Source organism: Eptesicus fuscus, chromosome 21, assembly GCF_027574615.1.
Source record: "Eptesicus fuscus isolate TK198812 chromosome 21, DD_ASM_mEF_20220401, whole genome shotgun sequence".
Classification (NCBI taxonomy): domain Eukaryota; kingdom Metazoa; phylum Chordata; class Mammalia; order Chiroptera; family Vespertilionidae; genus Eptesicus; species Eptesicus fuscus.
In genome coordinates this window covers 38241110-38268106 of record NC_072493.1, presented here as the reverse complement: position 1 = coordinate 38268106, position 26997 = coordinate 38241110, and the positions used below count along the sequence as shown (strand labels likewise).

Here is a 26997-nt window from a genome sequence, read left to right as displayed (position 1 = left end):
GCAGTCGTAGGCTCTGGTTGGTGTCGGTCCCAGAGGGAGGCCTGTCTTAGACTTTGGCTCCGCCCCCTAGCGCTGCCGTGTGGGCGCGATTGGTCGTGAGGAGCGTCGCTCGTCGTCGAGAGGCGGAGCTGACCAGGCAGCGAATGTCTATTGGTATAGGACTGCGCCGGTCAGCGGGGTTGTGGCCGCTGATTGGCTGGCTGCTCCAGCTGTTGCAGGTCCATTCACCATTTTGTGTGTTGGAGTAAAAAAAAAGGGAGAATCGAGAGGGAGAGCCGGAGGGGGGGCGGGGAGGGACCGGACCGGACCGAGCCGGGGCCACGGCCCCCCGCCCCGAAACCCGCCGAGCCGGAGGTGAGGGGCGGGTCCAGGGCTGACACGGGCAGGGGAGATTTGGGGTGCTGGGGGCTGAGAGGGGACAGGTGGCAGGGACGGGGAGGGGGTACAGGGGAAAAAGGGTGGGTGGGATGGTGGGAAGGGTAGACAGAGTGGAAGAAGTGGTAGGTAGGAGGCGGGACAGAAGAGGGGTGATTAGGAGAGGGTAGTGTGCAGAGAATGGGTAACAGGAATGGAGGGGTGACAGTACTAGATCAGGGTGACAGGGAGAGGGAGGGGACAGAGTTGGAGGGGATGACAAGGAGAGGTGATGGGGAGAGAAGGTGGCAGGTCCAGAGATGGCTGATAGGAGGTGACTGGGAGGAAGAGGTGGCAAATGTAGATGAGAATGGCAAGGGTGGGTGACTAAGGAGGGGGCTTAGGGCCTGTGAGAAGAGAGGTAGAGGTAGAGTGGTGACAGGATGGGAGAGAGAGTGGCAGAGAAGGTGGTGCCCGCAGGGCTGATGGGAGCAGAGGGCATGAGACCCTGAGGGGCCAGGGCCTGGGCTGGACTGGGCTTCAGGAGTTACTGCTCAGATTCTGACGGGGTGAGGGTCCACCGGGCACTGAGTGGGAGTTCTCCAGAGAAGGGTGGACAGGAAGAGAGTAGGCCCCCAGGGAAAGAAAGAGGCTTGGCTCTGGGGTGGAGGCTGGGCCAGGCAGTAGTCCAGGGGTGCCAGGCAGTGCTGATGTAGGCCCTGGTGGAATATGCGAGGTTTGTTTTGGGGCAGGACTGGGGCTGGGTTTCTGTTCCCAGGTTGGTGGCCTAGCGGGTCAGTGGGGAGAAGGTGGTGGTGGCTGTCCAACTCTGGGGCACTGGGGTGCCTTCCTCCGCTTGAGAAACCCCGGCCCCTCCAGGCTCTGCCTATGAGGACCACAGGATTGGCTTAGGGAAGGGGCAGCCCGGGACTACAGGGTCCACAGGGGCAGCAGGCCTCAAGCAGGAGAGCAGGAGGTCAGGGGTCCCTGAAGACGTGAATCAGGGGTGCCTCTGATTAGGTTTGGTTTATGGTCCTGGGCTCCTTCAACATCCCCACCCTCACCCCACCGCTGAGGCCCCCTTTCAGCTCCTCAGGCTCTTTTAGTCACTTCAGAGTAAAGTTTTTTCCCTTTTCTTTTCTCAGGGTAGCTTGAAAGGGGGCGGGCAGTAATGACTGTTCAGGAAGTGGGTGAGGTTGGCCAGCTGCGCTTGTCCTGCTTTCTTTGACCTTCTCCCACTTACACCCACCTGGAGTCAGGGGGCACATTTGGAGCTTAGGGGGGCCTGGCCGGCTCAGCCACCTTGCCAGGGCTATCCCAGCCAGCCCAACCAGGGTGGGGATTCGTACAGGCCAGAGAGGGGAGCTGGGCTTGTGGATGTCACCCTGGGTGCTAGGGGGGCAGGGCAGTCTCCCATCCAGTGGGACAGGGAAACCCTGGGGTGCAGATCCATGTCCCACTGTGTGATGACGTGTATGTGTGTGCCTGTGTGTGCGCCTGTGTGTGTGTCTGCCTGTGTGTGTGTGTGTTTGTGTGCGTGTGTGTGCTCATGCGCAGCCCCGTGGCAGCGCTGGGTATGAGCTCTTGCCTCAGACATGCCCCTGCCTGCTCCCTGCCAGGATCTGGGAAGATGGCTCTACCCGGCAGGCCCAGGGTGCAGAGCAGAGTGGGCAGCTGCTTCTCAGGTCTCTCAACTGCCCACTCCTTCCCACAAAGCCAGGCCGTGCCACTCAGTGAGGTGGGGCGGGGGGAGATGGAGAGAAGCTCACATCACAGCCCAGTCACCTCCCTCTCTGTGACTGTGCGTGTGCATGTGTGAGTGCGTGTGCTCTGTGGATGGTGACAGTGTAAGGAAGTGTGCCCTCTGAGTCATGTGACAGGCAGCACACAGAGATGGTTAGGAGGACAGACTCTGGAGCCAGAATGCCTGGGTGCAGACCCTAGCTCTCTGTTTCATAGCTAGATTAATTTGGACAAGTTGCTTGATCTCTCTGTGCCTCAGCTTCCTCAGGGTGAAATGGGCTGTTGGTAGCCCTTGTCTCAGGGCTGTTTGAGGATGAAATGGGTTCATAAAGGCAAGTTTAGCCCGGGGGTGGCACAGAGTGAGGCTCCATAGGTGTGAACCATTAGTGCTTCTTATGTGGCCGGAGGGCAGGCAGAGTGTGTGCAAGTGCCTGCTGTGTCTTCTGCAGAGGGAGCAGGTGTATGGGAGTGTCCCTGAGGAGCCAGAGGGAATAGCCCATGGAACATGGGTGCCACTCTGTGTCTGGTTGCTGGCCAGGGGCCCATAATGAGTTGGGGACAGCCAGGAAGGAGGCCTCGGGGATCGTGGAGTTGAGGCGGGAACCTCAGCAAGTGGGAACTCTTGGGGGACGCTGGGTCTGGGGGATTCCTGAATTGCTCCCGATGACCCCTGTCTGCCCGTCCACTCTGCAGGTGGACAAAAGATGAAGCCAATGAAGAAGGCGTGTGCTGGCCTCCCAGGTCCTATCAGTGGAGGCAAGTCCCCACCAGCCACCAGGGCCAAGGCCCTGAGGCGGCGAGGGGCCGGGGAGGGTGACAGGCCAGAGGAAGAGGACTACGAGGGACCGCAGCAGCCGGGCCCAGAAGAGGCTGAGGAGGGTGAGGAGGAGGAGGCCCAGCAGGCCTCAGGGGCTGAGGGGCTCCCCCTAGAGCTACGCCCCGATGACCCGGCCCCAGGCCCAGCTGAGGACCCCAAGGCAGAGGGTGAGGCAGGCCGCTGGGAACCTCCACTTAGCCGAAAGACAGCCACGTTCAAGTCACGAGCACCCAAGAAGAAGTACGTGGAGGAGCATGGTGCTGGCGGTGGCAGCTGTGGGGCAGCTGGGGCCCCTGAGGAGCGGGCAGGGACCCCTGAGGAAACTGGCACCCTGGGCGTTCCTCCACAGCCCCCCACCTCTGCCCGCTCTTCCTCCACCGACACAGCCAGTGAGCACTCAGCTGACCTGGAGGACGAGCCAGCCGAAGGTTGTGGGCCAGGCCTGTGGCCCCCGGGTGGCAACAGTGGCAGCTATGACCTGCGGCAGCTGCGATCCCAGCGGGTGCTGGCTCGACGTGAGGATGGCCTCTTCCTGCCAGCTGTCGTACGCCAGGTGCGCCGAAGCCAGGACTTGGGTGTGCAGTTCCCTGGGGACCGGGCCCTGACTTTCTACGAGGGGGCACCCAGCGGTGGTGGTGTGGATGTGGTTTTGGATGCCATGCCACCACCAGGTGCGCTGGTGGTGGGCACGGCCGTCTGCACCTGTGTGGAGCCCGGCGTGGCTGCCTACCGTGAGGGTGTGGTGGTGGAGGTGACTACGAAGCCGGCTGCCTACAAGGTCCGCCTCAGCCCTGGTCTCGGCTCCCAGCCGGGCCCACTAGCCGCCCTCCAGCAGCCGTCGTGTCATGAGCCCGAGGAGGCCATATGGGTGGCCCGCTCCAGCCTCCGCCTGCTCAGGCCGCCTTGGGAACTCGAGGCCCTGCTGAAGAAGCCCCCCATGGGCCCCGAGGAGGAGCAGGCCGAGCCGGGGGCCTCCCTGCCATCCTGCCCTGCTGCCCTGGACCCCAAGCAGCCTGAGGATGCCGAGGTCTCCAAGATCAGCTTTGGTGGCAATCTGGGGCCTTGTGAGGAAGGTGCGGAGAAGCACCCGCCAGCCCAGGGCACTCCGGCCCTGCTCCCGCTGCCCCCACCCCAGCTCCTGTCGCCGCCCCCCAAATCCCCAGCCTTTGCAGGCCCGGGCCGCCCTGGAGAGCAGCCCTCACCCTGCCAGGAGGGGAGCCAGGGCGGCAGCCGCAGCAGTAGCGTGGCCTCTTTGGAGAAGGGGGCTGCCCCGGCCGCCCGGGCCCGCACACCACTGACAGCCGCCCAGCAGAAGTACAAGAAGGGTGATGTGGTCTGCACACCCAATGGAATCCGGAAGAAATTCAACGGCAAGCAGTGGCGGCGGCTGTGCTCGCGAGATGGCTGCATGAAGGAGTCTCAGCGGCGGGGCTACTGCTCCCGCCACCTGTCCATGCGAACCAAGGAGATGGAGGGCCTGGCGGACGCCGGTGGGGCCGGGCGGCCTGCCGGCGCGGCAGCTCGTGAGGGCAGCACCGAGTTCGACTGGGGCGATGAGACATCGAGGGACAGCGAGGCCAGCAGTGTGGCAGCTCGTGGAGACTCCCGCCCACGCCTTGTGGCCCCGGCTGACCTGTCACGCTTTGAGTTCGATGAGTGTGAGGCAGCAGTGATGCTGGTGTCCTTGGGCAGTTCCCGCTCAGGCACGCCCTCCTTCTCCCCAGTCTCTACGCAGTCGCCCTTCTCGCCAGCACCCTCACCCTCACCCTCACCCCTCTTCGGCTTTCGTCCAGCCAACTTCAGCCCCATCAACGCGTCCCCAGTCATCCAACGCACTGCTGTTCGCAGTCGCCACCTGAGCGCCAGTACCCCTAAGGCTGGCGTGCTGACACCACCAGACCTGGGCTCCCACCCACCGCCGCCTGCCCCCCGAGAGCGCCATTCCTCCGGCATCCTACCCACCTTTCAGACCAACCTGACCTTCACCGTGCCCATCAGCCCTGGGCGGAGGAAGACAGAGCTGTTGCCTCACCCAGGGCCATTGGGAGCCCCTGGTACAGGGGGTGGAGGAGCTGCCTCAGACTTCCCCAAGAGTGACAGCCTGGACTCTGGTGTGGACTCCGTGTCCCATACACCTACATCCTCCACACCGGCCGGCTTCCGGGCCGTGTCACCGGCTGTGCCCTTCTCCCGCTCCCGCCAGCCCTCACCATTGCTGCTGTTGCCCCCACCTGCTGGCCTGACTTCAGATCCCGGACCCTCTGTGCGCAGGGTGCCTGCTGTGCAACGGGACTCACCTGTTATTGTCCGAAACCCTGATGTGCCGCTGCCTTCCAAATTCCCTGGGGAGGTGGGCGCTGCCGGGGAGGCTCGGGCTGTAGGGCCTGGGCGGGGCTGCCGAGAGACCCCGGTGCCCCCTGGGGTGGCCAGTGGGAAGCCTGGCCTGCCCCCACCTCTGCCGGCTCCTGTACCCATAACTGTGCCTCCAGCTGCGCCGACTGCTGTGGCCCAGCCGATGCCCACCTTTGGCCTGGCTTCCTCGCCCTTCCAGCCAGTGGCCTTCCATCCCTCACCTGCTGCCCTGTTGCCCGTCCTGGTGCCCAGCGGCTACACCAGCCATCCTGCCCCTAAGAAGGAAGTCATCATGGGCCGGCCTGGGACAGGTAAGAGGTGCAGTGGATGGACTGAGGCTCCAATAGGTCATTTTAAACAGGGCTACTTTCAGACTAGCTCTCAGGAGGAGCTCCTACCTTGGGAGGGGTTCCAGGGGAGGCTGGCCTCTCCTTACAGCTGTTCCAGTGGGAATTCATGTGTCAGGCAAGGGACTGGACTTGGGAGGCCCAATGCAGTGCTTCCAGAGGCCTCGTTGGGAAAATAATGTCGAAGGGGTTCATGGAGCCACTCCTGAGTAGAGCCTTCGGGAGAGCTGGTGGAGATGATAATCACGATGACACTTCTCATGTTTGGAGGACTGGCGGGGGGCATCACTGTGATAAGAACTTCGCCTGGGTTATCTTGCTGAGCCCTCACACCCACTCCATGATGCAGCACTTAACAACATCAGGGCCCTGCTCTAAGCCCTTTTCGAATATTAGCTCCTTTAGTCTTCATAACAGCCCTACCAGGCGGGTGCTATGACTGTGCTCCTGTAGCGGGAACTAAGATCAGGTTAGTAACTTGCACAGGTTCACGTGGCTAGTAAATCCTGGAGTCGGCCTTCAAACTGAGGCTGGCTTGTGACCACTGGGCCGCAGTGCTGGTTACAGGTGGGAAGACTGAGGCTCCAATAGGTCCTTGAGCCGGGAGGTGGCCAGACCAGGACCGGAGGCCGCATCTTCTCCGCGGTGCCCAGTACACACCACAGGTGCTGTCGGTGCCCCGGAGGGGAGCTGGGGCTGTGTTGGGCATTGTGCCCTGGTTTGAATCCAGGTATGAATCTGGTCTGGCTGCCCTCAGGACAGGGTGTGTAAGGCAAGAGTTGAAGGATGAGTTGAAATCAGCAACCATGGGACGGAAGAGCTTCCTAGGTGGCCAGTGGGAAGGAGGCTCCACGGCCAGTAGGAGCACAGCTGAGGAAAGCCATTGTGGCTGGAGGGCTGAGGCCAAGGTTGGAGAGAGGAGCATTTCTGCAACAGTGCTGAGAGACGGGGGCCCAGGCCAGGCTGGGCCTTGTCAGAGCAACTCAGGGAGGGTGACAGACCCATCACCAGCCCCTTCTCTGGCATCTTTTTCTTGTTTACTTATGAGTCCACTGTTGACTGAGGGCCCCTCTGTGCCTAGTCCTGTGCTGGTTGGTGCCGAGGACACAGCCTTGCCCTCAGAGGGCTCACCATCCCTGGTGTAGACGGACTGCCCAGACAGTGACTGTCCAGAGAAGTCAGGGCAGGGATGTGGAAAGCTGGGAGGACTTCTTGGAGGAGGGGCCAAAACCCTCTAAAGGGAGACCTGAAGGGTGTGCAGAAGTGAGCCTGCCAAGGCCAGCAGGAGAACCTGCAGGCAAAGGGAACATGCAGAAGCAAAGACTTTGAGGCACAAGCAAGTATTTGAAAGAAGTTGAATATGCAAAGACTCGCTGTCGATGGTGGGTGAGTGTTGGGATGTGCAACTATATTGGAGAGCAAGGGTCAGATAATAGAGGGCCCTTATGAGACTTGTGAACTTGATCCTGAGGACACTAGGGAGCCATGGAAGGTTTTGAGCCAATCTGACCTTGGCTATTTTAAAGGCAGGGAGACAGGAAGGACAGAGCTGCTGTGGCATGGGCTGGGGCAAAGGCCAATGTAGGAAGGAGCTCAGGCCCTGCCCTCATAGAGCTTCAGCCCAGAGCCAGGGCACAGGGACACAGGGGCTCTGCTTACTCCCATGCTCATATACTGAGGTTGTGTGCTGTGTTTTTTGCCCCACTCCCTACAGCTTTTACATTTGTTATTGTAGTTAATATGAGCAAAATTCCTCAGAAGTGGGCACAGCAGGGATTTCTGTCTTTAAGCAGATGAAGAAAATGAAGCGGGACTCTAACCACCCTCCCGCCCCCGGCACCCCCTACTTACATGCCTACAACCCCAGACATTGCCCTCATAGCATCATCTCACATCTACTGCCTTGGGAGGGATGGCACTAATGCAAGTGACCTGAGATCTTCAAGGGCAGGCCCAGCAAGGGTTCCTGCCATCATTTTCCAGATAGGAAAAATGAGGCCCCGGCAGAAAAGAGTCCTGATTGAGTTCATCCAGCCAGGGAGGAGCAGGACTGGGCCTTGAACCCAGTCTCCTGATCTCCAGATCACAGGACTCTTCCTATCAGAAGGTACAGTAATAATAATTTATTGAGCACTACCCATGCATGTGCCTGGCTCGCTCCTCAGTAAGTGCTGACTGAATATTTACTCACTGAATCCTCATAACCTCACAGGAGGTGAGGACACTTTATTATTTCCAGCATACAGAGGAGGAAACTGCAGCCCGAGATGTGTCCAAGGTCAGCCAGTAGGATAAGATGCAGGCTTTAAACCCAGGCTGTCTGGCTCCACGGCACAGGCTCTTAAGCGCTCTCAATAACAATGATGAAGAAGTCATTGTAAGCATCCTTTTCTTCTTCTTGTTTATTGTTTTATTTTTTGCTAATCCTACAGGATATTTTTTCCATTGATTTTGAGAGAGAGAGAGAGAGAAGAGAGAGAGAGAGAGAGAGAGATTAAAGGAGGGGGAGGGATAGAGAGAAAAGCCGATGTGAGAGAGACACAGTGACTGGTTGCCTCCCACACACATCCTGACCAGGGAGGGCCAGGATTGAGCCTGCAACCAAGCTCTATTTGACTGGAATTGAACCTGTGACCCCTCTAGTCCACAGGCCGGCGCTGTAACCACTGAGCAACTGGCCAGGGCTATAACCTTCATTGAGCATTTACCATGTGCCCAGCCTCAGGTGTGGGGTAATCTTAATCGAATTCACCCAATGCTGTGAGTAGGAATTACCAGCCCCGGCGTTGGGGAAATCTGAGGTTCAGTTAAGGAGGAGGCCCCTTGCTGGAGGCCACCTGGTCGTCAGAACTTGTCCAGTGCCTGTCCTGTCGGTTCGGAGCCGCACCTTTCTGACAACACCCATGCTGAGGTATCCAGGTTGCCCTCATGTTCCCAGCCAGCAGGCCCTTTTGTTCTTCTCCCAGAGGCCTCCCTAAACCCTTGGGAGGTGGCACCTTGGGGCTTTCTCTCTCAGAGGTCCAGAGAGGACAGATGGTGCCCAGTGGCATAATGAAGGTGTAGTCCTGGCCCCTTCTGCCTGCCCATGCCAGAGCCTGACCCTCACTCAGGGCAGCAGGTGTGAGGGGGCCGCTGGGCAGCCTGCCTCCTCCTGCCCCCCGCCAGGCATTTGCTTCCGCTGGGGGACATGCCGGGGCAGGCGGAGGCATTCTCCACATTCTGCGCATGGCCAGGCCAGCCAGCTGCCATGGCCACCTCCCTGTGACCCTCCCCCTGCTCCCCAGGAAAGGAAGCCGCCCCAGGGCCTGTAGCCCCATCCCAGGAGGCCAGATGTCTCAGCCCAGTTCCTGGCACAGTCTTCCTTCCAGCTCTCAGGGTCAGCCTGGCGACCCATACTGACAGGCAGTGCCCCTTCTCCTGGGTTTGTCCGCCTGTCTGTCTCTCCCTTGGGTTCCTATGTCTGTGTCTAGGTTTCCATTTCTAGGCCTGAATCTCTCTCTCTTCTGGAGTTCAGTCTGTCTGTTTTTCTCGGAGTCTGGCTCTCTCTACCTTTCTTGGTTTGTTTCTCCCTAGACATCAGTCCTTGTCTGAGTTTTCATCCCACCCTCTTTCTGTTTTGGCCCCCTGTATCTCTGCACCAGCCTTAGCCTATCTCCTGACCTCCCTTCTCCCACTCTTTAGACTGACTTTTGGCCTCCATTCTAGCCCCCACTGCCACCTTGTGTACATGAGGTGCTTTGTTCCTTGAAGTCAGTGGACAGGTGCTAAACATCAGGTCCTCTACTTCCTTCTTGGAGTGTGTTGGGAGGTGGTCCAGGCCTGGGACAAATTAACTTCCAACACTGTCCCTGAACCCTGCTGAGAGGTGTTAGGAGCCATCTGCAGACCTGTCTACACCCAAGCACCTGTTCCCAAGACAGGCAGGAAGGCGGGGGCTGTGCAGGCCAAGCTAGGAGATCCGGCTGTGGGGGAGCAGTAGGAAAGCAGCTCCTGTGCCCACTCACTGCTAGAGGGCATGACCCAGATCACCCTGTATCCCCTCCCTCTCAGGAGACACATGGTGCCAGCTCTATTTAACTGAGCCCCACATGTAGTCCACCCCAACAAGTAGGACCTCAGATCAAGCAGCGCCCACAAACTATGCTTGGGTAGGTAGGGAAAATGAGGCCCCAAAAGGGGCTGAGGGTCTTCTGACTCCCCAAAACCAGATCCAAATTCTGCCCACCATAATTTGTTTAGTCTCAAACAGTGAATCCCATCCCTACCACCAGAAGTCCCTCCTCATCCTTCCACCAGGCCCAGGCTAAACAGTCCTGGGGTAAGTGGATGGGAAAGGCAGATATGGCTGCAGGCACAGGCAAGGATGACAGACGGAGGTACAGAGTCTGGGGAATCCAGAGGATAGAGACAACTCTTGCTGAATGCCAGGTGATGAGGGAGGTTCAGGAAGGCTTCTCATTGGAGGGAATTTGAGCTGAAGCAGGAGGAATGAGTGGATTTCTGGGTAGTTGAAAGAAAGGGAAGGGCGATCCAGGCCAAGGCAGCACGGGAGCAAAGGCCAGGAGGGTGAAAGTGCATGACCTCTGAGTGGTTAGTTGAGGCTGAAGCTGACACTAGAGCCTAGGCTTGGCAGAAGGGTGCCATGGAGGACAGCTCCAATGAGGCCAGGGTTGAATGCCAGCCCCTGAAGAGCCAAGAAAGGGTTTGGAGCAGGGGAGGGAAAAGGTTGCACCTGGGTGTCTGCACTGGATCCCGGGAGACTGCACTGGAGAGAAAAGAGGCCTAGACTGGAAAGAAGAGGATGACTTGGGGGGAGAGGAGTTTGTGAGGTAGCAGGAGAGATTCTTGGAGATTTCCTGGAAGAGGCCCCCCTCCCCGCCCCAAGAGCTGTGAGAGGTCAGGCTGCCTCCTGGCGGTGGCTGGCGGCAGGACCGCGGGGCGGCCGCGCGCGCATGCGCAGCAGCGGCGGCGGCGGCGGCGGCGGCGGCGGCGGCGGCGGGGGTGTCGCAGCCCCCGGCATTAATAGCTCCATTAGTGGCCGGGAGGGAGGCGCATTAGCGGCGGCGACGGCGTCTGGCTCCCATTACCACCGGCGGCAGCGACTGCACCGCAGGCGGCTGGACCCTAGCCCGTCGCGCCGCCTCCTTCGCCCGCACCCCATCCCCTATTCCCGCTCCCCACGGGAGCCTGGGCCAGGGAACTCCCGTCTCCCCATGTCCGCAGGAAAGCAGATTGTGAAGCCAGGCAGACCAGGGTTCAAATCCCGACCGTGCCCACACCTCCTCCTGACTGCAAGGTCCTATCCTCTAGGCCTGTTTCTTGAGAAACGGCGGGGAGACGGTGTACCCGGGGCTTTGTAGATCCGGACGTTCACCCCTTGAGGGCGGCCGCGCCCAGCCTCCGCGGGTACCGAGGGGCACAGGTTCCCGCGCCCCAGGGGGTAGGCCCCCCGTCGGGCCTCCGTCCTTCCTATTGGCCGCCGACGAGCCCGACGACGCCGATTGGCGGAGACTGCCTCTGTGCCATTAACCCCTGAGCAGCCGCGCCCTCGGACTGGTGCTGGTGCCCTCCCCTGCCCCCCCCCTCTTCCCCCCGCAGACAGCTCGGGTGCCAGCTGGCCCGCACCCCGCCGCGGCCCGCGTGGGTGTCAGGCCGGCCGGGCGCCCGCCCGCCCTCCTAACACAAAGCGGCTTTGTGGGGCCCGCCGGGGACTGGCCAGGGGCCAGGCGGCGAGTGGAAAATCTCGTGAGCTCGGGGAGGGGAGGAGAACACAGGGCGGCGCCCCCTCCTCCGCCCGGGCCGTGGCGCCTCCCTCAGCCCGCGCCAACCAGCCCTCCCACTCCCGGCGCCTAAACACTACCCCCGCCCCACCCCCAAACCCACTCCCCACCCTCAGTCTTTATCCCGCCCATCTCCCAATCCTTGGGGACCCTCCCCCACACCTCTCGCCTGCCTTTCTTTCCCTCCTGGTCCCCCTGCATACCCCAGCCCCACTCACACTGACTCACCCTGGTGCTATTTTTAGGCCCCCATCCTTCCACAGCCGCACCAGCCCAATCCTGGGCTCGTTCCCCAGGCAACCCTGGCCGTCGCCTCCCGGAGTGGGTGGGTGGGTGTGTATGTGGGAAGGGGGTGAGGGGATCTGGGGACACCGGGTTGGTGAGCTGAGGCGGGGTCCCAGGCAGGGTAGGGAGCAGTGGGTGGCAGGGGTGGGGTGCCTCTCGGGCTCAATAAATAGGGCCCGTGAGTTCAGAGCGTGTCTGCTGTCCCTCAGTCTGTCAGCATCCCTGGCTTTACGCCCCAGGCCTCTGGGCAGGCCTTGGCTTGTGCCACCCTGGGTGGCAATTGGTGTCTCTGTCTGGGCTTTGTGACCCCAGGCTAGGGTGGAGTTGGGGTGGTGCTTTGGGGCTGTTTAGGGCCAAACCTTTTGTGGAGTGAGTTCATGGGTGGTACAGGGGATGGCTGTACTGTGGTTCTGCCCCAATACCTGTCTTGAGAGAAGGATGCTTTCTACCCCCTTTCAGATGGGGCTGGGGCCCTCGTTTGGAGAACCTCCTCAGCATTTTCCAACTAGGAGGGCCCTAGTTAGGGTCGAGGCTGGCTGGAGAGATGGAGCTGTGTGGGTACAGAACCTGCTCCCTCTTCTCCACTCCTAATCACCCCCACCCAGGGTTCCTCCACTCTGAACAATGGGAGCTAAGTATAGGGCTGGCCCAGTGCCCAGGGCAGGGGGGCCCTTCCTGCCTAGATTCCGGCCCCTCCCTGCCAGGCTGGGCCCCTACTTAGCTGTACTGTACCCTGTAAAGGGCCTCTTCCCATCCCTCCTGTGGAGGCACTGTGTCTTCTACCAGATGTACAATTCGCCCAGATGTGTGGGGCCCATTTTCCCTCCTTTTCTCACCCAACAGAAGTGGGGGATCTGGGGGCAAGGTTCCTCTGAGCTCTGTCCCTGGACTCCACTGCAGTGGGGAAGGGGTTAACTTGCCAATAGGTGACTCACTGCTGGGGAGAGGAGGGGGCAGCGGTGAGGAGATAGTGGCCACATTGATTTCAACCTTGGTTTCTGCCTCACATTGCAGTCCCTGGGGCAGTGAGGTAATGGAGGGTCTGAGTCTGGGGCTGCCTGTGGAGGAGGGGGCAGTCACTAATAGTCCCTCTGGTGGCCTCTCCAGGCTCACAGCCAAGTGTCTGGTCCTGCAGTCTCTGGAGGTCACAGGGCTACAGATGTCCCCTTCCCCTCTGGGCTCTGGTTTTGCTCCCTCTCTGAGCCTTCAGCTCTGTTGGTGGATGGGGCAGGCTGGGAAAAGGGTTTGTCTATCATTGTCCCCACCCCACCTGTGAAAGAGCCCGGTATTGGTCCATCTGAGCCTGTGCAACCTTTACCAGCTCAGGTGTGGCCCCAGGGTCTCCCTTGGGTGATCCAGGGCTTCTGATCTCTGTCTGGTGGGTCCCAGACCCCTGCCTGTATCTTTGTGTGTGACCTCTGACCTTTCTGTAGTTAACCAGTCTCTATATCATAGCCTAACCGTATTCCTGGACTTTTGTTTGGGAGTCTGTTGCCTGTGTCCACCCTGAGGTTAAATTTTCGTAGTGGGAAGTGCATTTAAGTTGGAGCACTAGGCTGTTACGTCTGGCTGCATGATCTTGTACAATTCATTGTTTCTCTGAGCCTCATATTCTCATTTGAACAATGGACATCAGAAAGTGTACCTCCTTAGTGGCTGTGAGGATTCAGTGAACAGATAATACATACACGCTCCCAGCACACAGCCGCTTTAGTGTTTGTTTGTTTCCTTTCTTCCTCCTGGACCTTTCTTGGAAGGAGTGGCTCACAGCCTAGGGTGGCAGGCCATCGCACAGTGGTGGTCTGTGAGGTAGAGGGTCCTGGGCAGCTTCAGGCTGGGTAGCTGAATGGCCATGGCACTCTGTATACCTGCTATGCCAGGGCACTGAGGTGTAGTTAGTGCTTACCAGGGTAAGTTTCTATAGTGTGAGTGGTCACTATGGTGTCTGTAAGAATTAGCCTGTGTTGGGGATGGAAGTACCTAGAAGGCAGTGTGAGTGTGTGAAGATAGAAGAGCATGTGCGATTGTGTGGGAGGGATGTGGGTTGTGTGTGATGGAGAAGCAGTGGCTGTGATGAGGTGTGCATGATCATTCTGCCTATCTGATATGTTGTGTTTGTATAATGATTAATGTGGGCCAGTGAATGTGTGAAGATATGCATTGGTGAAACATGTATGACAGGACAGGTATGAAATGGGTCACATGAAGAGGATGATGGGTGGGAAGTGATGGACCTTGAGTGTGGAAAGTAGTACACATAAGTGAGCAGGTGTTAGAGGTTTGTGGCTTCGCGTGTGACAGTGAGTGTAAGACCGAAGGTACATGTGACCGTGGGGTGTATATGAAATAATGGGTGTGGTAGGAAAGTCTATGAGGGATGTGTGTGTGCTGATGTGAGAGTTGGTGAGAGTTCGGGGGTGACTCCCTCAACCCTACAAGCAATTCGTCTGCCCCGCGGAGCCGTGCGCGCCCAGGTGGGCCAAGTGCGCGTGAGCGTGTTCCTTGCAAGGACTGGACACACACAACCACACACAACCCAGGGGCCTCCGCAGCGCGGCGCCACGACCCGCCCCCCTGGCTCGGTGCCTTTACTGCAGTGCGCCCGTCCTGCCTCTTTCCTCCCGCGGTCCCGCCCCCGGACGGCTTGGGGCCAAACGGAGCCCGCCCATCCCTGTCCTCATTTGCATATGACTGACGTTCCCCCGGGGCAGCCAATGGGGGCGGGCGCGGCGGGGCCTGACCCGCGCGCGGTGTCGGCAGCCAATGGGATTACGCACTGGGGGCCGGGCTTGCGCGGAAGGCCGTGGGGGAAGCGGGGAAAGGGCGGGGGGAGGCGCGGCGGGGGGAGGGGAGCGCGTAGTAGTGGCGGGGCGGGGAGGCGGCGGTGGTTCGGCGCGGGGCTTGCTCGGAGCGCACGGGCGCATGCACGCTGGGCCGTCTGTCCGCCGGGGGCCGGAGGTCGACAGGGTGCTGAGTCGGGGGTCCAGAAAGGGGGGGCGGCGGCGCCAGCAGCCGGGGCGCGCGGGGCCACAGCCGTTACCCGCTGGAGCTGCGAGGGAGGGAGCGAGCGAGCGAGGGAGCGGTGAAGGGAGGGGGCCGCGCACGCGCACCCGCGCCCCGCCCCGCCCGTCGGGCTTGGTGCGGGAGGAGGGAGGGGGAGGGGGCGGTGCCGATGGCCCCAGTGCCGCGCGCCCCGTGACGGCCCCCGCGGGCGCCGGGGGGCGGGGCGGGTCCGGAGCGCTCTGAACTCCCCCGCCCCCTGGGCGGCGGGGGGCAGGCGGCGTTCTACGCAGGCGCGTCCGGCAGAGACCCCCTTGTGGGGCGGCCGGAGGGGGGCTGTCGGGCGCGGGGGGGGGGGGGGCATGCGTCGACGGCCTCCAGCTGCCCCCGGGCCCGAGCGGCGGCCACTGAGGAGGCGCGAGCCCCGGCCAGGCCCCCTCGCGCCGGACCATGTACTCAGCCCACAGGCCCCTGGTGCCCGCGTCCGGCGCGGCTTCCCGTGGCCTCGGAATGTTCGGTCAGTAGTTCCTGGGCCCTGGGACTGTAGGGGTCAAGATGTTGGGGTGCTAACTGCGGAGAATCTGTGATGGGGATGTAGCAGGAGAATGGTAGAGGTAGAGTAAAGGGAAAGTTACAAGCTGTAGTGGTTAGTGACGGCAGGTCAAGTGGTTAGTGACGGCAGGTGGGAGTGTAGCGGAGTGATGGGCGTGGGGAGTAGCTGGAGCAAGCAGCCTGGTGTTAGGTGATGGGGCGAAAGAGGTCCGTTGTCATTGGAGGTGAGCGATGCAGTGTAACTGGCTTGGGAGCATGGATTGGATTCGGAGCAGCCTGAGACCTACTGGCCCGAGGTGTGGACTAGACAGAGGGAAGGGGCTGCGGTTGAGCAGCGGGGCCGGGACAGGATTTGGGAAGTGAGGGAGGCCCTGTTTGCTTAGAACAGTGTTGGGCTGAGTGTTTGTGTTGAGCTTTGCGGAGAGGGAGAGACCCAAAGATCCTGGATGGTAGGGCACTTGGGAGCAGTTCAGGAGGGGCAGGACCAAAGGACTGTTCCCTCATTGTCTGCTGGGCCCCTTCTCCACCCAGCAGATGAGGAGGCACTGGTGAGAAAGACCTTTGTGAAGAGCGGGACAGGTTCAGGTCCCTGGGGGTTGTGAAGTGGTTGGAGGGCCAAGAAGGCTTTTGTGTCCTCAGGGCCCCAGTGTTAGGGGGTAGGGTCGTCATATTGTGTCTTAAGTGGAGTCTTGAGTCGCTTCCAGTGCTGGCCTCCTTGTTCCTCTCCATTTGCCTTGATGTCTGCTTTTTTTTTCTTTTCTTTTGTCAGCCCTTTATAGAATCAGGTGCTCACAAAGGGCTCCCCTAGTCCAGGCTTTTGAAGGCAGGAGGGTGGTAACTCCAGGACAGAGTGGTCTGGGTCAGGGGAAGGCCTGGAATGATGGAGACCAGGGCTAGGGCGTTCCCCTCCTCCCTTTTTAGTCTTCCCCTACCAGGGGCCTCTGCTGCTGGTTCCACTTCCCCCAGGGAGCCAGCAGTGAGAGGGAAGCCCACTCCTGGTCTCCGCCTGCTCCAGGAGTCCAGCCAGTCACCCAGCTCCTGGAGCTGAGGGGGTTCTCTGGGACCAGCTCCTGATGAGGGAAGTGCCTTCCTGTGTATATCCTTAAGGAAACACCTGGCACTCTTGCCTTCCCTGGGCAGAGACTTGTAACAGTTCTTTTTTGTCCCATTGTCTGTGCCTTCTCTTCCAAGGAGTTTACTATACCCTCCCCTCTTTCTGGGCTTGGGGTTGGGCCATGCCCTAAAGATGAGCGTGGAGTTTTAGAGGGACAGAGGCTAGGAGGCCTCTTCACAGGCAGTAGATTCTCTTTGGTGGCAAGGGGAGAGATGCTATAGCCACCTGTGCCCAGCCCAGGAAGGGCAGGTCTGGCTCCCTGGTGCCTGTGGTAGTGGGAGGGAGGCAAAGAGACAGACTCAAGACTCTGTGGGTAATGGAGGGAAAAGGAGAGGAAAGACAGGGCCATCTGCCTCAGGAAAGAGAAAAGGAGTGTGAGGCCAAGGTAAGGGGCTATGTCAGCTGGCAACATCGGTGCTGGCAACATGGCGTGGCTGGGGAAGGGTCTTCAGGCCTTCTGAGGTCTTGGGCCTTGGGAGTGTAGGATGGCAGTCAAACATGGCCTGGTTTGTGACAGGAGCCAGTCATTCCTCTGGCCTGGTCCCTGGTGGCAGGGCTAGTGGAGGTGGGGGGAGGGAGTGGGGCAGCAGATTCTCTTTCCATCCCTGCTTCTGTTTTCATTTTTATAAACCTAGAAACCTTTCAAATAGGCGTTTTCTTTGAGTGATGTTGCATGCATGTCGAGAGGTTCAGGGCTAGGAGAAGGGGGTGTAAAACAGAGGTGGAGCTACCTTGTTCAGGGTGGAAAAACCTTGGGTTGAGGGTCAAGGCCAAGATCTACTGCACAGCTCAGCTGGCTCCTTCCCACAGTGTGGACGAACGTCGAACCTCGCTCTGTCGCCGTGTTCCCTTGGCACTCCTTAGTCCCCTTCCTGGCCCCCAGCCAACCAGACCCCTCCGTGCAGCCAAGTGAGGCCCAGCAACCTGCCAGCCATCCAGTGGCTTCCAACCAGAGCAAAGGTGAGGGATGGGGGGCTGTGGAAAGGCATGGGGATAGTGTTGAGGTGGTTCAGGAGCCCTCTGATCTGCCTCTCTGTCCCCAGAGCCTGCTGAGTCGGCGGCTGTTGCTCACGAGCAGCCACCAAGCGGGACAGGGAATGCTGACCCTGGGCGGCCCCCTGGAGCCACATGCCCTGAGAGCCCAGGGCCTGGACCCCCCCACACTTTGGGGGGAGTGGACCCTGGAAAGGGCCCCCCTCCCACCACTGAGGAGGAGACCCCTGGCCCTCCAGGAGAACCCCGGCTAGACAGTGAGACGGAGAGTGACCATGATGATGCGTGAGTGCCCCGAGACCTGGGACTGGGGGTGGGATGGCCAGGGACGTGGACCTCACTGTACTTGCTGCTCTCACTACAGCTTCCTCTCCATCATGTCTCCTGAGATCCAGTTGCCTCTGCCACCTGGGAAACGCCGGACCCAGTCCCTTAGTGCCCTGCCCAAGGAACGAGACTCATCTTCGGAGAAGGATGGACGTAGCCCCAATAAGGTGCCTCGTCCCCACCTGTCCCCAGCTCAGCCTGTGGCCACCCAAGCCTGTCTCCTTGATTCTAACGATTCCCCTTGGACCCGTGTCTGCCGTAGCGGGAGAAGGACCATATCCGGCGGCCTATGAACGCCTTCATGATCTTCAGCAAGCGGCACCGGGCCCTTGTCCACCAGCGTCACCCCAACCAGGACAACAGGACCGTCAGCAAGATCTTGGGCGAGTGGTGGTATGCCCTGGGGCCCAAGGAGAAGCAGAAGTACCACGACCTGGCCTTCCAGGTAACACCTCCTCCTCTTGGCTCCTCCCCAGCTTCCTCTGGTGGGCGGGTGAGTGAAGGGTCCTGCCATCTCCTGCCAGGTGAAAGAGGCCCATTTTAAGGCCCACCCAGACTGGAAGTGGTGCAACAAGGACCGAAAGAAGTCTAGTTCAGAGGCCAAGCCCACAAGCCTGGGGCTGGCAGGAGGGCACAAGGAGACGCGGGAGCGAAGCATGTCGGAGACGGGCACGGCTGCTGCCCCTGGAGGTTAGTCAGCTCCTTGGCTCTCCTGCCCTCCTGCCCCATCCCTGGGAGCCTCTGCTACCCACTTGCTTGCTCACCCCCTGCCACAGAAGCGCCTCCCTGTCACTTTTTTAAAATACGTTTTTTACTGACTTTAGAGAAAGGAAGGGGGAGGGAGAGAGAGAAACATTGATTGGCTGCCTCCTGCATGCCCTCTGTTGGGGATTGAGCCTGCACCCTGGGGCATGTGCCCTGACCAGGAATTGAACTGGTGACCTTTTGGTGCGTGGGATGACGCTCAACCAGCTGAGCCACAATGACCAGGGCTGCCCTGTCACTTTTATTTGAGGACCTTTACTTATAAAGGAACCAGCACTTCTCTCATGTGAAGGATCCAGGAAGGTCCAGACAGATAAAATTTCCAAATAGCAATCTCATCAGCTGCCACTTAGCATTTACTATATACCAGGCACCAAGTGGGGTGTAATCTCTAGCACTTAGAACCATACCCCATTTTCCAGGTGAGGCAAAACCACTTGCTTGAAGTCACAGAAAACAGTAACTGGAAGTGCCAGAAATTAAAGCCCAGCTTGGCTGACGCCCAGAACCACAGTTGGAAGCCCCTCATTGATGCTTCCTGACTGCAGTTGTCAGGGTGCCTGGCACTGTGCTGAGGTGCTTTTCTAGAGCAATCCTGTGGGTCTGGGCTCACAACTCAGGGCAGGGATGCAGTGTGGGAACAGGCCAGTGGTTATTAGCTAGCCGGCGCCACACGAACCTGTCTGCAGGCTTTCTTACTCTCAGGAGGGCTGCCTCCTGGGGAGCAATGGGCTTGCTCCTTGCAGCCCCAGAGGGCAGGAACCATTGGGAAGGAGATGCTGGGCTGGTGGGGGCATCTCTTTTCCGCTTGGTGGCCCAGGAATTCCAGCGTGCTTTTGCCCAGTACCTAGAATTACGGCGGGTGGCTCAGCCAGTCCAGGTGCTGGTAAGAGGCTTCCTGACTCTGCAGCACTTCCCCCCCTTCCACTCTACAGTGTCCTCTGAGCTTCTCTCTGTCGCAGCCCAGACACTTTTGAGCTCGGACCCCAAGGCTTCGGGGAGCGGCTCCTGTGGGGCAGAACGTCTGCACACAGTTGGGGGACCTGGTTCGGCCCGGCCCCGAGCCTTCTCCCACAGTGGGGTCCACAGCCTGGATGGCGGAGAAGTAGACAGCCAGGCACTACAGGAATTGACTCAGGTCTGGGGTACAGGCCACGGGAGTCGGGGAGATGGGCAGGGAGGGCTGCCCAAGGCGACAGCCTCGGCTGATCTCTCCCTGCAACTGCCCTGCAGATGGTGTCTGGCCCTTCATCCTACGCTGGCCCGAAGCCTTCCACACAATATGGGGCTCCGGGCCCCTTTGCGGCCCCTGGCGAGGGAGGTGCCCTCGCGGCCAGTGGGCGGCCTCCACTGCTGCCTACCCGAGCCTCCCGTTCCCAGCGTGCAGCCAGTGAGGACATGACCAGTGATGAGGAACGCATGGTTATCTGTGAGGAGGAAGGGGATGATGATGTCATTGGTGAGCAGTGGCAGGGACCCAGAATCCTGTCCAGGGGTTTGGATGGTGGGCAGAGATTGGATCCAGACCCTCAAGCCCTTTTTTCCCCCTTCCCTTTCACATATGTTCAGTTCAGGCCCTACTGTGCAAGCCTACCCCTACTCTTGGAAAGCCTCTGGCCAGATAGGCAACCAGGAGGACCTGGGCATGGCCAGGCCATTGGGCACAGTGTTAGATGCATGCTTGTGTAGGTGGACACACCCTGGGCTGAGGAACAGCATTCCTGGACAATACTCACTGCTGGTTTGGGGCAGAGCTGAGGCCAGAGCCCAGGTTCCAGACTGTCCTTCTGGCCCTTTTGCCAACACTGTTCCCTCTACTCCCACAGCTGACGATAGCTTCAGCACCACTGACATTGACCTCAAGTGCAAGGAGCGGGTAACTGACAGTGAGAGTGGAGATAGCTCTGGGGAAGACCCAGAGAGCAGCAAGGTGAGTGCTTGGGACTTGGTGCTGTCTGGTCTCACTGAACTCCAGGAGTGGGGATATCTTCTTGTGTGTTGACAGAGAGCCTGAGAGGGAAGTTATTTGCCCCATAGGGAATTGTGACACAGGCTGGATGAATCAAGGCCTTCAGGTGGCCTGGGTGTGGGTGTTCAGGCTCCCTGATACGATTGTGTCTCTTCTCCTTCCACCAGAGCTATGGCCGGAAAGTGTTCTCACCTGTGATTCGTTCCTCCTTTACCCACTGCCGTCCATCGCTGGACCCTGAGCCCCCAGGGCCCCCGGATCCACCTGCAGCCTTCAGCAAAGGCTACGGGCCCACCTCATCCTCCTCGTCCCCACCTGCATCCTCCTCAGCCTCAGCAGCCACCTTCTCATTGGGCTCAGGGACTTTCAAGGCCCAAGAGTCAGGTCAGGGCAGCACAGCAGGCCCACTACGGCCCCCACCCCCTGGGGGCCCAGCAACACCTGCCAAGGCCACCCGCTTTCTCCCAACGGATCCTACTACCTTCCGGCGCAAGAGGCCTGAAAGTGTAGGGGGCCTGGAACCACCTAGCCCCTCAGTTATTGCAGCACCTCCTGCGGGGGGAGGAGGTGTCTTGCAGACACTAGTCCTGCCTCCAAACAAGGAGGAACGGGAAGGCAGCGGAGCCCGCATGTCCTCAGCCCCAGCCCCATCACTGGCCTATGGGACCCCACCGGCTCCCCTGTCCCGCCCAGCTGCCACCATGGTCACCAACGTAGTGCGGCCTGTCAGCAGCACTCCTGTGCCCATCGCCTCCAAGCCCTTCTCCACCTCTGGTCGGGTGGAAGCATCTCCAAGTGACGCAGCGGGTGCCAGGACTGAAACGATCACTGGGTCCCGGGCACCTGGGGGCTCTCCACTGGGCGTCAGTTTAGTGTATTCGGACAAGAAGTCGGCAACAGCCACCTCACCAGCCCCACATCTGGTGGCTGGGCCCCTACTAGGTGCTGTGGGGAAGGCGCCTGCCACTGTCACCAACCTGCTGGTGGGCACCCCAGGCTATGGGGCCCCTGCACCCCCTGCTGTCCAGTTTATTGCCCAGGGGACCCCTGGTAGTGGGGCCACTACGGGCTCAGGAGCAGGTGCTGGTACTGGCCCCAATGGGCCAGTGCCCCTGGGTATTCTGCAGCCAGGTGCCCTGGGCAAGGCTGGGGGCATCACCCAGGTGCAGTACATCCTGCCCACACTGCCCCAGCAGCTTCAAGTGGCACCTGCTCCAGCACCAGCCCCTGGGACCAAGGCAGTGGCTCCTGGCGGCCCTGCATCAACCACCAGCATTCGTTTCACCCTTCCACCGGGCACTTCTACCAACGGCAAAGTCCTGGCTGCCACTGCGCCCACTCCTGGCATACCCATCCTGCAGTCTGTACCCTCTGTCCCGCCCCCCAAAGGTGAGGCCTGGGCTGGGCAGCACAAGTAGAGGGGCCGCAGCCCTGTTCGGCTCCCTTTAACCTCCTTTCTTGCCTCTTGCAGCCCAGTCGGTTTCTCCTGTGCAGGCCCCAGCCCCCAGTGGTTCAGCCCAGCTGTTACCTGGGAAGGTACTAGTGCCCCTGGCCACCCCTAGCATGTCAGTGCGCGGTGGAGGAGCCAGCCAGCCGCTGCCCCTGGTGAGCCCGCCCTTCTCAGTACCTGTGCAGAATGGCGCCCAGCCACCTAGCAAGGTAAGGGCATCCTGGCTGTGGCCCCACCTGTTCCTCATTCCTCTCCTGCTGGGTTTGGTCTCCGTAGCCTAGAGTTTCTGTCTGCCTTTCCTTCGGTCTCACTTTTCCCCCTTTTGTCTGTCTCTGGAAGTGCCTTGCTGTCTTCTCAGTGTCTCTGTGCATCTTGATTCTGGCCTCAGTGTCTGCAACTTGTTCCTTTTCTGTGTTCCCCACCTTTTGAAAAAATTTTTAGAACATTTAAAAAAATTTTTTAAATTTCTGTTGGTTTTTATTTTTTATTTTTATCTCTTCCCCCACCTCTTGCTGTCTTCTTTCCCTTTGTTCCAATTCCAAATTTTGTGTTCCCTGTTTTGGATGAGACCCACCACCCTCCTAGGTTTTGGCCTTCCTCTTCCCCATGCTGGGTCCTCCACTCACTGCAGCCTGGGGGTGCTCTTGCCCACAGATCATCCAGTTGACTCCAGTGCCTGTGAGCACACCCAGCGGCCTGGTGCCGCCTCTCAGCCCAGCCACGATCCCTGGTCCCACTTCCCAGCCTCAGAAGGTCCTGCTGCCCTCCTCCACCAGGTAATGGCAGTTGAGCCCTCACCTGGAGGCAAGCCCAGGGAAGGGGGTGGGGGGGCCAGATCGCTTCACTCTTCCCCTATTTATTTTTTAATACATTTTTGTTGATTTAGAGAAAGAAGGGAGAGGGATGGAGAGATAGACACATCAATTGGCTGCCTCCTGCACGACCCCCTACTGGGGATTGAGCCTGCAACTCAGGCATGTGCCCTGACTGGGAATCGAATCATTGACCTCCTGGTTCATGAGTTGGTGCTCAACCACTGAGCCACACCAGCCAGGCTCTTCCCCCATTTTTACCCTTTCCCCCCTTTCTTCTCCTTGCGACAGAATCACCTATGTGCAGTCAGCAGGCGGGCACACGCTGCCTCTGGTCACCAGCTCAGCATCCAGCCAGGCTGGAACAGTCACCTCCTATGGGCCCACGAGCTCCGTAGCCCTAGGCTTCACCTCGCTGGGGCCCAGTGGCCCTGCCTTCGTACAGCCCCTGCTTTCAGGTGAGGGATGACCTGGCAGGCAGTGCTGGGAACCCATGGTGGGTCTGAGGCAGTCCAGCTGAGGCAGTCCCGGCCTAACACGGGCCCCTGCCTCTCTTCTATTTCCCTCTCTGCAGGCCAGGCCCCGCTGCTGGCTCCTGGCCAGGTGGGCGTGTCACCTGTGCCCAGCCCCCAGCTCCCTCCCACCTGTGCAGCCCCTGGAGCTCCCGTCATCACGGCATTTTACCCTGGCAGCCCCGTACCCACCTCGTCAGCGCCCCTGGCCCAGCCATCCCAGGCCCCTGCAGGCCTGGTCTACACTGTGGCCACCAGCACCACCCCCCCTACTGCTACAATCCTGCCCAAGGGCCCATCGGCCCCTCCTACTGCCACTGCCACTGCCACCCCAGCCCCTACCAGCCCTTTTCCTAGTGCCACAGGTGGGTGTTGGGCCAACCCAGGGTGGGGTGAGTTGGATCCAGGGAATGGGATCCAGTCAGGCCTAGCTCAGCAAATGCTCTTCTCCCCATCAGCAGGCTCCATGACTTACAGCTTAGTGGCCCCCAAGGCCCAGAGGCCCACCCCCAAGGCCCCCCAGAAAGTGAAGGCAGCCATCGCCAGCATTCCTGTGGGCTCCTTTGAGGCGGGTGCCCCTGGGCGGCCTGGCCCTGCACCCCGGCAGCCCTTGGAGCCTGGCTCAGCTCGTGAGCCTGCTGCCCCTGAGTCCGAGCTTGAGGGGCAGCCTACAACGCCGGTCCCTCCACCTACCCCAGAGACCTGGGCTCCCACTCCCCGGAGTAGCCCCCCACCACCCCTGCCTGCTGAGGAGCGGACCAATACCAAGGGTCCTGAGACTATGGTGAGTGTCCAGCAGTCCTGGGGGCTCCGGCTGCTACTGGGTTCTGTCCCTTGGCCCACTGTCTGCTCCCTGACCCACCCCTCTTCCCTGCACATATCTGAGACGTGCCCTTGTCCCTCCTGCCTGACTGTCACTGGGCTTTCTCCAAGATTGTCTCGGGCAATCAGCACCTGTCTCTCTGTGTTTCTGGGTTTTACCCCAGCAAGTCTGAACCCGTGTCCTTCATCTCTCTGCCATCCCCACCCCAGGCCAGCAAATTCCCCAGCTCATCTTCAGACTGGCGTGTCCCTGGGCTGGGCCTGGATAGTCGTGGGGAGCCTCCCACCCCTTCTAGCCCGGCCCCAACTCCAGCCCCAGCCCCTGCTAGCAGCAGCAGCAGCAGCAGTAGCAGCAGCAGCAGTGAGGGCAGTAGTGGCAGAGCAGCCGGGGACAACCCCGAGCGCAAGGAGGCAGCTGGTACCAGCAAGAAGGTGAAGGTGCGGCCCCCGCCTCTGAAGAAGACCTTTGACTCTGTGGACAAGTGAGTGTGGGCTGGGGGCTCTGGTGGAGCCTGTGGGGTTGGTGGGAGAGTGAGCAGCTACAGGCCAAGCAGGGGAGGTGACCCTGCCCACTCTCCAGCAGGGTCCTGTCAGAAGTAGACTTCGAAGAACGCTTTGCTGAGCTGCCCGAGTTTCGGCCTGAAGAGGTATTGCCCTCTCCCACCCTGCAGTCTCTGGCCACCTCGCCCCGGGCCATCCTGGGCTCCTATCGCAAGAAAAGGAAGAACTCCACCGGTAGGCAAGGGGGACTTCTGGGGTTGGTGGGGGACAGGCTGGGCCACCTCCCCTGAGCCTGCTTCTTTTGACCAGACCTGGACTCCGCCCCCGAGGACCCCACCTCACCCAAGCGCAAGATGAGGAGACGCTCCAGCTGTAGCTCAGAGCCTAATACCCCCAAGAGTGCCAAGTGCGAGGGAGACATCTTCACCTTTGACCGCACAGGTGCTGATGCCGTGGCCGGTGAAACTGTGAGGGACCCAGGGCCTGCAAAAGGGGTGGGGTCTCATGAACTGGGTTAGACATGGGAGGGGTGGGTGGGTGTCGCTGAGAGGAAGGACAGCAGGTTAAGCGTGGGTTCCAGAGTCCACTGCCATGTGACCTTGGGCTTGTCCCCTCTGAACTCTGCTGTGAGAGAATTCAGTGAAGGCTAGGTGGACACTTAGACACTGGTGTGAAGGTGGGGTGGCCTTGATCATTCTCCCTGCCTTTGTTCCAGGTACAGAAGCCGAGGATGTGCTTGGGGAGCTGGAATATGAGAAAGTGCCATACTCGTCACTGCGGCGCACCCTGGACCAGCGCCGGGCCCTGGTCATGCAGCTCTTCCAGGACCATGGCTTCTTCCCATCAGGTGAGCATGTCTTGGAGTCTTGGGGAGCACTTGGAGGGGATCTGCCTGCTCATCTCATCTCCCCAATCCTTCTGTCCCTAGCCCAGGCCACGGCAGCCTTCCAGGCCCGCTACGCAGACATCTTCCCCTCCAAGGTCTGTCTGCAGTTGAAGATCCGTGAGGTGCGCCAGAAAATCATGCAGGCAGCCACTCCCACGGAGCAGCCTCCCGGAGCGGAGTCCCCCCTCCCTGGACCGCCCCCGACTGGCACTGCTGCTGCCTCTGTTCCCACTCCTAGCCCTGCTGGAGGCCCTGATCCCACCTCACCCTGCTCGGACTCTGGCACAGCCCAGGCTGCCCCACCACTGCCTCCACCCCCAGAGCCGGGGCCCGGACAGCCTGCTTGGGAGGGGGCCCCCCAACCATCCCCCCCACCTCCTGGTCCCTCCACAGCTGCCACAGGCAGGTGAGGGGCCCCTGAGAAGATCCCAGGACCCATAGTACCCCCCCCTCAGGACATGGACAATATGTAGGTGGGAGGAACGGTGGGGGGGGGGGCAAGATGGTTACTTCCTCCCCAATAAAGCCATTTCGTCCTTTCAATTTTGGGGCGGAATGAGGCCTGCCCCTCTGTGTATCCCCATCCCCCACAGCTCCCTCCCAGTGATGGGGGTAGCTGAGGGGAAGCAGGGGCACAGTCTCCCTCCATCGAGCCCCTGTACATAATAACCTGAAGTGTGTGACCTTCAGATCTTTTCACTTGTACTTTATGCAAAATGGCTCGTGAGGGCTGCAATCAGAGAGAAGTGAGGGCCTTGGGCCACAGGGAGGCGCCTGTGGAGTAAGGGGTTCACGCACCCCTTTTTTCCCCAGAGGGGCTGGACTCAGGTTAGTTTGGGGGTAGGGGCTCCTGCACTTTGCCACAGGCATGGGGAGGGTTCTCTCCCCACCTCTCTGCCCTCCCAACTTGGGTTGTACTTTCTAAGAAGGTGATTCCCTCTACTCTTGTCCCCAACCCCAGAACAAAACATGTTGATCATGTGCAATATTTCTTACTGTGCCGAAAAGCCACAATGACCGCAATTAAAGCTGTTTAACACACCTGTGTGACTGCCAACTTGAAAAGGAGGGATGTTGGTTGCACCAGTCTTGTCGCCAAATGGCCATGGAGCTATATACTTTCCCCCCAGTGAGATCAGGATAGCAATGCCAGGATACTCCCTCCCGACATCAGAAGGACCCCATGACCTAAGGTCCCTGACCACTGAAGGCTGGGTGGCTCCCTTCTAAGTCTGGTGCTCAGGGACTGGTGACATCTCTGCCTTTTTCTCAGGCATCCAATATGCATGGGCTTGGGGAAGGCCTAGATGTGCAAGTTCCAGCTGGACCTGAGGTCTGAGCCCAGAGGTGACACTCCCAAATACTGGGCTGTCCTCAGTGACCTCTGTTGCCCCCACGTGGTGTAAGCCAGCACTGCAGCCAGGAGCCTCTCCTGGATTCGTGGATAGTGCCCAGCTGAGAGATGCCTGTACCCTGTGTGGAGGGATGACTGCTGGGAGTGGGAGAGTTGGGAAGCTCCCAGAGCACCAGCCAGGAGAACAGCATGTGCAAAGATTGGAGGGCTGTGTTAGGCCACTATGTTCCCAGAATTCTTTCTTGACCCCGATCCTTTAGGG

At 60.0% G+C, this 26997-nt stretch overlaps 1 protein-coding gene across 6 annotated transcripts; it reads left to right on the top strand.

The window, feature by feature from the left end:
* Window positions 1-254: 254 nt before the first annotated feature.
* CIC (capicua transcriptional repressor) lies at window positions 255-26422 on the top strand. Of its 6 annotated transcripts, none has more exons than XM_028137286.2 (21): window positions 255-354; window positions 2791-5577; window positions 17155-17304; window positions 17388-17622; window positions 17702-17831; window positions 17927-18109; window positions 18189-18354; window positions 19365-19567; window positions 19663-19888; window positions 20256-20359; window positions 20566-21787; window positions 21870-22057; window positions 22503-22624; window positions 22952-23118; window positions 23235-23537; window positions 23634-23956; window positions 24205-24476; window positions 24575-24729; window positions 24805-24936; window positions 25211-25342; window positions 25424-26422. In XM_028137286.2, the coding sequence occupies exons 2-21, from the start codon at window positions 2802-2804 to the stop codon at window positions 25789-25791; spliced, it is 7557 nt and encodes a 2518-aa protein (XP_027993087.2). In that variant the 5' UTR covers window positions 255-354; window positions 2791-2801; the 3' UTR covers window positions 25792-26422. The 6 variants fall into 6 exon arrangements, with proteins under 6 accessions (XP_027993087.2, XP_054566473.1, XP_027993086.2 ...); XM_054710498.1 differs by having other exon boundaries at window positions 23631-23956; window positions 24578-24729; XM_028137285.2 differs by having other exon boundaries at window positions 23631-23956.
* Window positions 26423-26997: the final 575 nt, after the last annotated feature.

Coding starts and splice junctions, on each gene's coding strand:
- CIC (XM_028137282.2), top strand. CDS start 2,802: ATGAAGCCAATGAAGAAGGCGTGTGCTGGCCTCCCAGGTCCTATCAGT. Junction 17,305..17,387: donor GGCTTCCAACCAGAGCAAAG/GTGAGGGATGGG, acceptor CTCTGTCCCCAG/AGCCTGCTGAGTCGGCGGCT. Junction 17,832..17,926: donor ATGGACGTAGCCCCAATAAG/GTGCCTCGTCCC, acceptor TGTCTGCCGTAG/CGGGAGAAGGACCATATCCG.